At 48.7% G+C, this 15,406-nt stretch overlaps 1 protein-coding gene across 1 annotated transcript in view; it reads left to right on the forward strand.

Moving 5' to 3' along the window:
- LOC125943406 (arylsulfatase B-like) overlaps window positions 1–15,406 on the forward strand; it is a 79,972-nt gene that overhangs the window by 43,128 nt on the left and 21,438 nt on the right. Inside the window, exon 8 of the mRNA XM_049662700.1 lies at window positions 7,289–7,582. Coding sequence (XP_049518657.1) covers window positions 7,289–7,582 — 294 coding nt within the window. The remainder of the gene's footprint in view (window positions 1–7,288; window positions 7,583–15,406) is intronic.

Consider the following 15,406-nt stretch of genomic DNA (forward strand, 5'->3'; position numbering starts at 1 on the left):
TATCACCAAATAGTAGAGAAATGACATGACATAACTTTTCAATGGCTTCCAGGCCACTGCAGCATCATGGCCAGCGAACATGCCCATGCAGCTGCTAGGAGGTCTCACGAAGGTGCCGTGAAGGAACCAATCCCGCTGTCAAGAGCAGATACAGCAACACAGCTTTTGATGCTGGAATATGTCACACGATCCACGTGAAACACGCCAGGTTTCCGGCGTACCGTTTGAACCGCCTGGACTCACCCCTCCGATTACGCATTTCGTCTAGGCTGTCCTCATTCGAGACAACTGTTCTCTGCCGAATGTGGCTTGGGGTATCTTTTACGAATACATTTGCTTGGCGCGTTGGAATGGCAGACAGTGCTGCCTGTGACAGTTGCGGCAGCGAGGAAACCATCGAGCATGCTCTCTGTTATTGTCGTAGCTGCAGCTCCCAGAGACAGTCACTTGTGACAGCGTTGGCATGCCTCTACGACCGGCGGCTTTCTGAGCAGACAATCTTGGAGTGACAATTGATATGGTCATCTTGCCAAGAGGCGACGAAGGCGCTGAAGTTCCTATCAAGCGAACTAGTTGCACTACTATGATACTCCGGCGTTTATGGGCGCGTGTTCGTGTTTTATTGCGAATAGCATTCTTGCCTATCGTATGGTCTGAAGAACTTTATTGAGTCCTGAAGGTCAACGTTGGGACTGTCAGGCCGAGCCCTTCAGCCCCATCGCGGGCCCTCTGGTTTGCCCGTAATTGGTCAGAGATTGATTCAAAGTGTAGCATTTGCCGCCACCATTCTTGTTCCTTGTCACAGTCTGTGAAGACGCGGGGCACTGCCAAATCATGTAGTCAAGAGTAATGATGCCATTGCACTCATTACAATTGCTTTGAATTTCCCTCTCCGGATAGATCCTACTTCAGCCGTTTATAGCCTTTCTATCTATCTGGCCTCTTCTACCGACACAATGGCTGAGATTGTCTTGTTTGAGCCGCTAGGTATGGGCTTCTGGTCGTGATGCCATCGTGGTCGTTCCATTGTCATTCCAGCTTCGTGATAACTTGCTCCCGTCATGCCGTCGTCGTCATGCCTTCTACCCCGACCCAGTGGCCGCAGTTGTTTATTAGATTGAGTCCTAAGGTATGGGCTCGCGGTCCAGGTGACGTTGTGGCCGTTTGATGACCATCCTTTCAGCTTTGTCATGCGACACTGGTTATACCGTTGTCACGCCATCATTGTCATAAAGTCGTCATGCATTCGTTTCCACACCACCGTAGCGATTCTGTTGTGGTTGTTCAGTAGTCGTCAATCTAGCTTAGTGATCTGACTACCGTCATGCTATGGTCGCTACGTCTTCTACTCCGACGTGCACCATTGTTATGGTACATCGTCATCACTCTAACTTCGACATCCGACTGTCGTCATGCTGTCGTCGTCATACCATTGTCGTCGATCCATCGATGTCTTTTATTGCGATAGCCATTATACGGACACTCCAGGTGCATTTCTGCCGTCGTTGTCGTCGTCGCCGTGAGGTTCCGTATAAAGTACACGGGCGATAAAATCGTCGCCGCGCGCTGTAGGCTGTATGTGCGAGTGAAAGCACGCGACGGTGAGCTGGCAGTCGCGGCTAGCGCACGGACGGGCGAAAAGCAGGAAGGAAGCCCGCAGTTTTCCAGTCGCCCATAACTTTCCGGAGGGAGGGTAGGGAGGAGCCACGCGTTACTGCGGCCGCGTGCTCCCGCCGGGCCGAAAGGCTCCGGAAGGAGGGAGGGGGGGGGGCGTACTGCCGCTAAGTATGGCTCCTGTTCTTGCAATATGTGCGGCTCAAATCGTGAAATGTAGCTGGAACATTTATCGTAAAGTTAACCACTCAGGCAGGATGAAAAAAACACTTTATACTAGTACAAGTGGCTAATATGCTGCAGTGCTAAACATTATTGCCTACATAATATTGCCTGCATTGCTACATCATAACCACAATCATTATTATTGCTCAACATTCGTAATCAAAGCGCATTGATACAATGATATCGGCTCGTGTTACATGGATGGGAAATGTTTACCCACAGAACAAAACCGAAAGAAAGGTAATTGTAACGCATTCGCTACTAAAGCGAAGATTCCCGGCTTCCGCCGAGAAGTCAACAGCAAGGGTTCGCGATCCCCTCCTACACATTGCCTGTATCCGTGAGAAAACCAAATAATAATCGTCACCCACTCACGCGTGTATGGCAGCCAAGTTCAAAGTAAATTCAAGAACTGAAAAAGATTACCAGGTGTCCTTAGCTATCGCCTGAGACGCGAATGCGAGTCTTGAATCTACTGTAATTCACCTCAATCCACACTTATCCACCTTCGCGCACCTTATTCGACCTTAATCCACTCTAATCCTCCTTAATGCACCTTAATAGACCTTAATAAACCTCAATGCACCCTAATCCTCCTTAATACAACCCTAATCGGCCCTAATCCACTCTAATCCTCCTTAATAACTTTAATCTACCTTAATGCATCTTAATCCTCCTCATGCACGTTAATCAACGTTAATCTACCCTAATCCTCCTTATTACATCTTGATCCACCCTAATCCTCCTTAATCGACCCTAGCCCTCCTTATTTAACCTTAATCCACCTTAAACCCCTTAATCCAATCATTAATCAGTCATGAATTTACTTGCTAATAATTAATAATCTAATATACAAGGCTGGACATGATTTGGCTAACTTCTGGCCTCCATTAGGTCACGTTACTTTCTGTACCTCAAACGCTCACCTTGAAACATATCCAACTAAGGGTCTCGACTTAAAATGTGCACTAGCGGGCGCTCATCACCTGCAATACCAGGGTATACTTCCCAATAATTTTTTTCAGACCCTGCATTCATTGGACCCTTAAGCATTCATTGGACCTGCATTCATTTTCCCTTAAGGACCGACAGCGGTCCTTAAGGGAAATAAATGATGATGATGATGAAGTGACTGACACAGACATCGAAGCTGTAAATAGCTCCTCTACAAGCCGCTATTCCGATTTTCAGTAAACTGGCAAGATCCTAACAATCACGAAAAGTGCGATCTTGAGGCTGTATCTTGGGTATATTTGTTCAGTGGAAAGCAGAATCTATAATGCTGCATTTCCGATTGAATAACAATTGACAACGTGCGATGTGATGGAGTCCCAGCAGAATATTCAGCATTCTGAGGAGAACCCCGTTTTATGCAACGTACAAATTGCCGCAAAAAACGCTAATGAGCAGGCCGGAAGAATTGAAAAAATGCAGCATTAGGGGATGCTTTGATGTGAGCAATAAGAAAGGCGCCTTACCGCGCAAACAATACTGTTCCTTGTCGGAACAAAGTCTTTGGGCCCAATGTTGTGCAGCCACTGCTTCCTGCGCAAGCCATCACGATTTCTTTGGGCTATCGTAAAAACTGTATAACCATCATCACGCTTCCTGCTGCAGTTATATGCGCAGCAGCACGGCATAGCACTAGCAGACAGTGCACGAAACAGCGTGCAATGTTAGCGTGCGACGTTCTCTATACGCCAAGCCAACGCAAGCTCCGCTCGTTTGCAAGGGAAACGGCAGGGAGACCAATCATTGTGCAGGAAAACGCGCGCAAGACCGTCTGCCGTGGAGGGGACTCGCGAGGGGCGAGGAGGAGGCGAGGAGGTCGCGCGCCGGCGGCAGAGTACAGAGAGTGGTGGTACTTTAAGATTATCAAGGGGCTTTAGCTCCTGCTGCCGCGCTGACTCACTCCAGCATTTTAACTGCGAGTTTCCGCGGTCATCGAGTGAGATGCGTTCTTGTTTGCTTGTGGGCATGTGACATCGTGCTTGTTAATTTAGTGTGCCTATGTTTAAAAGTTTACACGGCTGATGAAACTACTATCCTTGCTTCGCATAGCTGTCCACTAGTTTGCTATCGCAATTGATGCTTCGCCTTTCGGGAAAAACTACGACTTTTTTCTGCGTAATTCAATCTTAATTGTGCTATCACCATTCAATCGTGATAATGCCGCCGCTGTCATGTCCAATTTATAATGCGACCGTTGTCATGTTCTTGGCCAATCCCCCGTAGTGGGTACATTCAATTGTTACGGAGTAAGCAAGAAATCCAATAAATCGCAGAGCACCAGTTTTTTTTATTGTTTTAGATCTCCTCTATACTCTGTGTGTGCTTTTCTTCTTTTACTATTTCTATCCTAACTCCTTTCCCACTAAAGGGCTGAAAACTGGATATCTATTTTCCGGTTAACGTCCCGTCTTTTGGCATCTCAATAATTTTTCTGTGCTCATAGCAAACTTATAATTTATAAACTGAGGCCCAACGAGAGAAAATAGGACGAGAGAGCACACGGGAACCGAGAGCCAACTACTCTTTCTTTCAAACTTCCCATTTTTTCTCGCAGTTCCTGCTTGTGCACCTTTGTTTTTATTTTTCTACATACTACTGCCGCCCAGAACTGTTGTCCAAGTTCACCTTGCAGAGTTTTTGCACTGGTTCTTTTACCAATCTGACATCTCAACTTCCCCATGGAAGGCTTCGCCTAGTCTCAGGTGCCAAATTTCTCTAGCGATGTTAGGCCCCTCGAGGTTAGCCCAATTTTCTGTTAGGACACTTCTACAAGGACGCGCTAGGTGGAGGTAAAGTACACGCAGCTCGAGGACGTACTCTTTTCCTTCACCAGATTTACAGGTGGTCAAGCTTCTGGTGCTATCGCAACTTCTTGCTGAGGTTGCCTTGAGTAGCCTGAGCAATCAGAGTATCATAGTCACTGCTGCATGGCTGAATCTGGTGGGTCTGGTTCAAACAAAGGGGTGCTATAGCACATATGAGTGCTTGTTGACAATGTCTAAGCAAAAGTATTCAATGCCGTCAGAAAAAACTTCGCGTTACACAAGACAGACCCAAAGCCCTTGACGACTTCAATCCGCAAACAAAATACCCTGATGGAGGCAATCGGGAGCTTTTGTAGTTTGCCGAACTTCGTTAAGTCAGGCGTGTCAAGTTTGTTAGGCACTTGAAGCAGGACATGTGACCTGTCACTCTTGGTCCTCGTTGAACTATAGAGGCCCGCCTGATTATGTGGACCAAACTGATCACTCAGGTGAGCTCCATTTGTCCGTGCTTATGGTGAATCGCTGACACTGAAAGTGAAGCAGGACTTGATCAGATGTGGACTAAAGTTCACCTCTTTGTGAAGAAGTCTTTCAGGATTAAAACATTGAGCGTGCGCGATGCATCGAACACTACCTTTAACTTCGTGGGTGGAGATTTCTTAGAACTTGCAATCAGGGAACATTCCTTAGTACTACTACCATGTGGCCGAGCACCAGGTATTGCCGGACGACCATGTCATATCAGTACATTAGGTCTTTATACATCGATGATCCCTCCGCTCTTTTCTGTAGGCGAGTGAATGCCGTACCATGATGGTTGATAAGTGCCTCTTTCTGTTCTTTCCGCTCAGCTTGTTGCTTGGAGTTGACCGCCTTTGGACAGCTCTGACCGGAGAAGTTGTACGGAGTGAGGATATTCCAAGATTGATACGAAATTAATCGGCGTTTGGGTAGACACTGCAGGCACTGACTCATCAAAAAGCATTTTTTGACTGCAACGCTAACCTTGCAAGTGCAAACAATAACTGAATAAAATAACATCGGAGGTTCTGCCATCCTTGTGGCAAAGCAAAGCAATGAACAACTCGGATCCTGCCAAGTATTCTGCACATGAGTCTCCTGTACACTTCAAAGCAACGATTGATGCGTTCAATGACAGGTACGATGTGTTGCTGAGGAAACGACAAAGCGCTACTTGTCAACAATCTTTATGTGGCATTCACTCGCCTACAGAAACTGGTGAATAGATCATTGATGTGTAAAGACTTGCTGAATCGATATGATAGAAACATCCTGCACTTATAGTATGTTCAATTCTACAAAAAATGCTTATTCAAGTGCTTCCAATAGTAAATTCTCGAACTGAATACAAATTGGTACCAAAGTACATTTGATTCATTTTCGTAATTTATAATATCCTCACATCCGTAGTTTCCATTTTTTCCTTTTTGAGGCTCTCATATATGAAGGTTTTTGCGGGCATGTGTGGATGAACAGCCTAGCTAGGGTAATGAGGGCTCCTATCCGGTTAGAACAATGTTGATTGCTTTTAGTCCAGGTTTGCCGAAAAATGCTGCAAGTGTTTGTGATGGACAAGTTGGCCAGCAGATTTAGAATCGATGACTCCTGTCAGTAACGGTCTAAATTTTCAGCCAATGTGGCGTTCACTGCCGAAGTCTGCCCAGCTGAAATTTAAAAAGTTTCTATGCTATCAGGTGCACTGTTGTAAGGAGGAGACGTCCGAACGGACAGGAGATGGGGTGCTATCCACGACAAGATATGAGTCACCAGAAGATGGCGAGGAAGCTGACGTCTGCCATGTCAGCCATGAGCTCTAGTGAAGACCACAAGTGAGAGCACATGATACTGGGACGAAGTGTATGCTTCTGTCGTATCGTAAGTAATTAACAATCTAGTGATCCATCGCAGTCAACACATGCAACTGTAAACGGGCATTCCTTTCATGACATCGCGAGAATGGTGCTATATATTGTGCTCTGGCGTTAGTTGACGACATTGACAAGTCAGGGGTAGCTTTCTACTGCAGTCTTGAAAGTCATGCAAAGAAATAATTCCATTTATGCTTGATGTTTCCAAAGTGTGAAATAGAGTATCAAGGAATTCCGTCACAGAATAGGTGTACATTTCTCAAAACTGCTGCGAAGCACAAGTTTTTTGCTAACCTGACAGTGCTTCATTACTGCTCGGCTTCAATTTTGCTACTGCGCCGTGAGCCCTGATGTTAATAATTACAAAAATGGCGAAACATTGTTAATTATCTAACATTACTTTTATTTGTCATTTAGTAATGCCTGTCTCTTCAAACAATACAGATGATGCTAGATGATCATCTCCCACAAATCGCCTGGTTCAACTTCGACGCCACCTGGAGCTCCTGAAATTTAAATCTTGTCATTTATGCATGCAGGTATTGTAATATATTGTAGTAATTTCAAGGGCGTCATAATTTCGCTACATTCATTTCATTTTCTCGGCCGGCACGTGGTTGAACGTCCTGACTTTATGGGAGCTAATTATTTGCGACAACCAGTGTTTGTGAGCTGCTTGTTTGACATTTCCGCTGCAGTTATATACGGATACCGCACGTATAACACGATTGAACACATCGAGATGTTTAACGTAGCTGCGAAGTAACTAGCTCCCGTTTACAGGCATGGTCGATGCACTGGACCAATCTGTCGGCGAAGTGGTCAAGGCGCTGAGCGACGCTAGCATGCTGCAAAACACCATCATCATCTTCTGCAGCGATAATGGTGGTACACCATGGGGCGCACACACAACTCGCAGCATCAACTGGCCCCTACGCGGAGCCAAGGGAACGGTCTGGGAAGGAGGCACCAAAGTACCCGCTTTTGTCTGGAGTCCTCTCTTGGTGCGCTCTCGAAGGGTGTCCCATCAGCTTATGCACATCACGGACTGGCTGCCTACGTTCTATTCAATCGGAGGTTGGTCCATTATACTTGTTGTATTGTATATTGCTCAGAAGATCGAAAGGAAATAATGGACTCATTAGATAACTCACGTTGTGAAAGATGCCAGTGGCCACTGAGGCCTGGACAGTAGAAGTTAAAATAGCTTTATCTGCACAGGGATATCATTTCGCGTGTTCTTGATAGGTTCACAAAGCAAGAAAGCTGCAGCTGAAAATAAAGCATGCCTGAGGCAAGCTAGTGCTCCCTGTCCTCTTTCAACTGTGGAACACCTGGCTTCACCAACAAAATGAATTCTGGGGTTTTACGTGCCAAAACCACGATTTGATTATGAGGCACGCCGTAGTGGGGGACTCCAGATTAATTTTGACCACCAGGGGATCTTTACCGTGCACCCATTGCACGGAACATGGGCGTTTTTGCATTTCGGATCCATCGAAATGCGGCCGCGGCTGCCAGGATTTGATCCCGTGACCTCGTTGTTAGCAGCGCAACATCATAGCCGCTACGCCACCCGGGCTGGTTGCACCAAGAATTAACGATGCTTTACTTCAATATTAGGGGCAAAGCACCTTAGGGCCGAGCCTTGTCCCTCGTTGTCCGTAGCTCTGGTTTGCATGGAGACCGCTAGGGGCACTGCGGTGCACAAGGACTATATAAGCGCTGTATATACTGTACACATGTACAGTATATATATATATATATATATATATATATATATATATATATATATATATATATAATATTGTAATGAAGAAGACAAGACGACGACGAAGCAGTCAGCAAGCAAGCCACAGTGTTAGTGCTAACCACGCGCGCCCCGAGCTTGCGCTTGCCCGGATTTTGGCTGCTGGTCGCCTCGCCGCTTCTTGACGTTCGCCTGACGTTTCTCGCATTCCTTGACGTTTACACGTGAATAAATCGCTTTGCATTTGGTGGAGGCTGCGTGGGTCCCTCGCACCAACCTGGAACTCCGCTCCCGGACGCTCCCTTCGGTTCCTGCACCCATGATGGTCAACGGCACCTCGACTCAGACTGACCCTTCGGCAGCGCCTGCCACCTGCAGCGCCGTGTACCGTGAGCGAGATCCGTCCATCTTCAACGGCTCAGGTGACTCCGATGTTGAAGACTGGTTGTCGACATACGAACGGGTCAGCGCCAATAACAAATGGGACGATTCATCGAAGTTGAGTCACGTGATGTTTTATCTCGCGGACATCACGCAACTATGGTATCGCAACAACGAAAACGACATACCCACTTGGTCCGTTTTAAGACTTCCATTTCGGACGTCTTTGGTCGGCCTACGGCCCGCAAGCTTCGCGCAGAGCAGCGCTTGCGTGAACATTGCGCAACATCCAGGGGACAATTACACGGGCTACATCGAGGATGTGCTGAATCTCTGCAACCGCGTCAACCCTACCATGACAGAGGGCGAGAAAATCAAGCACATCCTGAAGGGCATCGAGGACGACGCTTTTCAGATGCTGCTCGCGAGAAATCCCACCACAGTCGCGGCACTCGTCTCCTTGTGTCAAAGCTTTGACGAGTTGCGTAGGCAGCGCACGATCGCCCGCCAAGCCCTCATGACGCCAGACACACTATCGAGCCTGCAGCTAGCTGCCCACTCTGCCGATCAACAGCCGCTGCTCTCTACCATCAAGGACTTATCCGGGAAGAGGTAGCGCGTCAGCTTTCATTGCTGCCTCTCACGCACGAGCCTTCGCAGTCTTTGGCTCCGGACCTTCAACACGTCATTCGGACCCAGGTTGCTGAAGCCCTCCCGCCTGTGACTCACCAACCACCCGTCACTGCGCCACTTACCTACGCTTCCGTCGCGGCTCGACCCCCTCAACATCCTGCGCCGTATGCTCGACCTGCGATGCCGACCCATGCCTGGCCGACGACCGCGAATGCTGCGCCGCTCGCCTTCGCGAGACCTTCGGCTCCGTTCCTCCGCCGCCCCGACGCGTGGCGAACGCCAGACAATAGGCCTATCTGCTTCGCCTGTGGTGTCGCTGGACACGTCGCCCGCCACTGTCGCCGATGTCCACCTTCGCCATTTGACGTCATGGGCAGGCCTGTTCCTTCCTCTGCCCGGTCGCCACCATGGTACGTCCCTGACGATCAGCCAGCCTATGCTAACCGCCGGTCCCTATCTCCGCGACGACGCTCCCTATCACCCATGCGTCGCCGACCTCCTACAGAGGAGGGAAACTGATCGCTGCAGTTCCGGAGGCAAGAGCTGAATGCGCGTCGAACTGCCCAAGGCCTCCATCTATTTCGCCGCAAAACATTATCGACGTCGACGTTGAAGGAACCGCCGCATTAGCGCTTATTGACACGGGGGCCGCTGTTTCGGTTATCTGCGAAAACTTATGCCGCAAGATCAAAAAAGTGACCACGTCGCTCTCGGGACTAATGCTCCGCACTGCCAGCTCTCAGTGCATTGCGCCTTCAGCTGTTTGCACCGCACGTGTCGCTATTCAAGGTGAACTTTATATCATCGAGTTTTTCGTGCTGCCGTCATGCTCCCACGACGTTATTCTCGGATGGGACTTCCTTTCACGTCATCGCGCCGTCATAGACTGCTCCCGTGCAGAAGTGGCCCTTACGCCATTGCAAACCTCTCTTTCGGTGGATAATCATCCCGACGCTCACAAACTGGTGGTTGCTGCGGACACAGATATGCCCCTGAAACGTCGACCCTTGTGCCTCTGTCCTGTACGGCCGCCCCTGACGGAACTGTTCTGTTTGCCCCGTCGGAGGTACTTCTCCGCCGTCGCGGCCTACGACTGCCGTTTGCTGTACTTACGGTTGAATCGGGTGCTACTACTATGTTAGTTTCCAACTGGCTCCCATCCTCCGTTACATTACTTCGTGGAGAATCTTTGGGTCACATTCAAGGTGCCGATCTCCTGCGCTCCCTCGAGTTTGCAGAGGACCAACCCCATCTTGAACTGAATGCCATGACATCACCTGTGCCCAAACCTTCGGGTCCAGACAGTTTCCACCCTTCTATTGCTGCCGATCTACCGTCAACACAACGCAGCGAACTTCTGGCCCTTCTTCGAGACTTCCGCTCCTCCTTCGATTGCGCTCAACCATCTTCAGGTCGTACAACAAGCGTCACACACCCCATTGACACCGGTTCCCATGCGCCCTTACGCCAACGCCCCATCCCCAACGTTCGAACTGCGCAACCTTGTGAAGCAGGAGTTGGCAGCCATGACGACACCGACAACGTCTGTTGCCCCAGCAGCGTTCCCTATGCCCACATACGCGGAAGTTGCTGCAATACCACCTGTCGCTGTCCCTTCTGGGCCTCCTGACCTCACCTGCGGCCATTTGGCCTCTATGGGTGCTCGAGCACCTGCTGCACCTTCGTATCCCCAGTGGCATCCACCTCGTCCGGTCTGCTTTTACTGCGGTATACGGGGCCACATATCGCGTTACTGCCGTCGCCGCCAGCTGGATGTAAGCCGAGGCTATGCCGATTTCGAGCGAGACGAGATCCGACGACACGATGCTTACTACCCCGGTCCGTCCGCTTTCACGCAGCGTCGTTCTCCATCTCCTCCAGCGTCTCCACATCTGCCTCAAGGTTCCCGCCCGGCCCGACGACGTTCTCCTTCGCCCTACCGCCGTTCTGCATCACCACTTCGCCCCATCTCCCGCCTTGCTGACCAACACTCGGAAAACTAAGGATTGCTGTTTTTGGAGGGAAAACTGCGTCCTGTCGAACATCCGAAGTTCCTTCTTGTCGCCCGGCCAATATGCTATCCGTAGCTCTCGAAGGTGTTCCTGTGCAAGCTCTCGTCGATACTGGTGCCGCTGTTTCCGTTCTGCGTAGTCATTTGTGCTCAGGGATCCGTAAAGTCAGAACGCCTTATCTTGGAACCGTTTTACGCGCCGCTAATAACGTACTCATTCACCCCGACGGACAATGTACGGCTCGTGTTTTGATCGACGGCATTCGTCACCACGTTGAGATGATTGTGCTACCCGCGTGCACCCATGAACTTATTCTCGGCTGGGACTTCCTGCATTCTGCCTCCGCTGTTATATCATGTAGGGAAAACGTCGTCCACATCACAGATACCACGGATGCACCTATGTTGGAGTCGTCACCCTCCATCTTGAACATGGCTGTCGCTGCAGACTACGTCCTGCACCCTGGTCACGAACACGTTGTAGCTGTCGCCTCCAGCCAGGTAACCGATGGAAACGCACTGAGGGTAACCAGTGGGGTCACGCTGCACTGCACGAGGAATTCTAGTCGCCCCTTGTCTCGTCCGGTTTTCATGTGGCCAAGCCCTTCTGTTTGCCTGCAACACAACCCCAGATCTTGTGCTGTTACCCAAAGGGATGACCGTGGCAACCTTCACCGACCCACCACTGATATCTGTCGCAGCGCTCTCCCGTTCTTCGTCACCAGTACCAACATCAGGTTTGGATTCTTCTTCTCTCTGAGCCCTAATTAGTTCCGACCTAAGCACTGCCCAGTCGGAATGCTTTACTCGCCCTTTTGGCTAAGCACAAATCCTGCTTTGATAGCTGTGCCACCGAACTGGGCCGGACTTCCGTGGCTGCACACCGCATCGAAACAGACGGTTCTGCAATCATACGCCGTCGCCCATATCGTGTTTCGCCGTCGGAACGGAAGGTCATTGAAGAACACGTTGATGACATGCTAGCACGAAATATTATACGACCTTCACCCAGTTCCTGGGCATCTCCTGTCGTTCTCGTGAAGAAAAAGGATGGTTCCGTTTGCTTTTGTGTTGATTATCGAGCGCTCAATAAGATTACAACCAAGGATATGTATCCCATGCCTCGAATTGACGACGCCTTAGATACACTACAAGGAGCAGAATATTTTTCCAGCCTCGATCTGTGATCGGGATATTGGCAGATTCCCATGAACGAGGCTGACAAAGCGAAAACCGCTTTCGCCACGCCGGACGGACTTTATGAATTTAATGTAATGCCATTTGGCCTGTGCAACGCTCCAGCCACGTTTGAGCGTATGATCTACAGCGTTCTTCGTGGCCTAAAATGGAAGACCTGCCTCTGTTATCTGAATGACATCGTTGTTTTTTCTTCCAGCTTCAGACAACACCTGCAGAGTTTAGACGAAGTCCTCCAATGCCTTTCAAATGCTGGCCTCCAGATAAATACTAAAAAGTGCTCATTCGCCAGCAGAAGCATCAAAGTGCTGGGTCACGTCATTTACAAAGACGGCATCCAACCAGACCCTGAGAAGATTGCTGCTGTGCTTCAATTCCCTTGCCCATCGAATAAAAAAAACATTGCGCAGCTTTCTCGGCCTGGCCTCTTATTTTCGCCGTTTTATACGCAATTTTGCTACAATAGCAGCTCCTCTACATAAGCTACTGGTCACCGGCGCCTCTTTCACATGGTCCGAAGACTGTGAGTCGGCATTTCAAGCCCTTAAGAAACATCTCACTTCCGGACCGGTGCTTCGCCATTTTGATGAGAGGGCGCCCACTATACTACGTACTGACGGAAGTGCACAAGTCATCGGAGCAGTGCTCCTGCAACGGGGTCCCGCGTCTAAAGAGCAGGTTGTGGCGTATGCCAGCCGAACCCTCTCGCCATCTGAACGAAACTACACGATCACAGAGCAGGAATGCCAGGCTATTGTTTGGTCCATTCAGAAGTTTCGCCCGTATCTCTATGGTCGCCACTTCACCATCGTCACCGACCATCATGCTCTGTGTTGGCTGTCATCTATGAAGAACATGTCAGGACGCCTGGGACGCTGGATACTGCGCTTACAAGAATATAAATTCACGAGAACGTACCGGTCTGGCAAACGTCATCATGATGCTGACGCCCTGTCTCGATGCCCGCTTTCGCCTTCTATCGATAGTGTGCAATCATCGTCTCTACCACGTCGCTCTGACGCAACGCCTGCCTCCTACCAGCTCACGCTAATGTCACTGGATCAAGCTCAGCTTTCTTCACGCTCCGATTTAACTTCCCTTCAGCACGCAGACTCCTGCTGTCGAACTCTCATTGATCGCCTTCGCGGCCTAACTAAACCACCCAACAGCCGCTTGCGACGCCAGCTTCGACTATATCGCCTTCGAGATGGGGTGCTTCATCGTTATATTTATCATCCCACGGGTAACAAGTAGGTCCCAGACATACCTCGCTGCCTTCGTCTTCGAGGTTTAGAAGCATTTCATGATGACGTTGCCGCCGGTCACTTGGGCTTTCACAAGACCTACGACCGCATCAAGACCCGCTGCTCTTGGCCTGGATTGTCCACAACGGTAGCCAAATACGTTGCCTCGTGTGCGTTGTGTCATCACCGTAAGCGCTCCACATCCCCTCCTGCCGGTTTTCTTCAGCCTCTGCCATCTCCGACCGAACCTTTCAAGTTCATTGGAATTGGCTTATACGGTCCCTTGCCGTTGACGCTCTCCGGTCACCGCTGGATCGTCACTGCGGTAGACCACTTAACAAGATACGCCGAGACTGCGCCTCTTCGATCTGGTGCTGCTTCTGAGGTTGCTGACTTTTCCTTGCAATCTATAGTCTTGCGTCATGGTGCTCCTCGCGTTCTTTTGTCCGATCGTGGCAAAGCCTTCATGTCCCACGTCCTCGAGGAAGTCTTGCGGGAGACTAATACGAAGCATAAATCCCTTACGAAAATGTCAGATATGGACTGATATGAAAAAGGCCATACATGGGCATATTAAAAATTGGGCAGATATGCCCATATATGGCATATAAGGGCCATATATGGCCATATCTGCCCAATTTTGAATATCCCCATGTATGGCCCCCTTATATGCTATATATGGCCATATCTGCCCAATTTTTAATATGTCCATATATGGGACCATTATATGCTATATATGGCCATATCTGCCAAATCTTTAATATGCCCATATATGGGACATTTCTATATAAGGTCACTTCTAAAATTTTAGTATGTCCATATATGGCGCTCTTATACACAGGGTGTTTCAGCGAACACTTTCAAAATTTATTTAAGGTGGCCTGTGGCAGATAACCCAATTCTAGTTAATGAGCTGGCCTACTCGAAGAGGCGGACATTACTTGCACAAAAAATTGAAATGCATAATCGGCCATAATCAAGAAAAATTCACTAATTCAGTTTTTAACTAATTACCTGATGGCCCATATTGCAATTTACAAATTAAAGCCGGGGAGTTCGCAAGGCGATCCACTTGGAACGAATTCTCGGGATGACACCAGTTTCGGGATATTAATTCGCGAACTTTGCGGAGAAATGCATTGGCGTTCCAGTTAATTTGGTGCTTCAATGCATAAAGCAACGATTTGTTAAGAAACTAATTGGAACGCCAATGCGTTTCTCTGCAAAGTTCGGGAATTTATATCTCGAAACTGGTGTCATCCCAAGAATTTGTTCCAAGTGGATCCGCCTGGCGAACTCCAAGGCTACAATTTGTAAATTGCAATATGAGCCATCAGGTAATTAGTTAAAAACTTAATTAGTAAATTTCTGTTAAATATTCGATTATGCATTTCAATTTCTTGTGGAAGTAACGTCCGCCTCTTCGAGTAGACCAGCTCATGAACTAGAATTGTGCTACCTGCCACAAGCAACCTTTAAGAATTTTTGAAAGAGTTCGCTGAAACATCCTGTATATGGTCATATTTGGAAATTCAATAAATTAAAATCTGGGTTTTTACATGCCAAAACCACAATTTTATGATGAGGCACACGCTGGTGATCGAGGCATTCCGAATTATTTTAACTCCCTGTGGTTTTTAATGTGCACCCAATGCATATGGCACACAGGCATCTAGTGCATTTCA

This window comes from Dermacentor silvarum, chromosome 2 (genome assembly GCF_013339745.2).
Source record: "Dermacentor silvarum isolate Dsil-2018 chromosome 2, BIME_Dsil_1.4, whole genome shotgun sequence".
Taxonomy (NCBI): Eukaryota; Metazoa; Arthropoda; class Arachnida; order Ixodida; family Ixodidae; genus Dermacentor; species Dermacentor silvarum.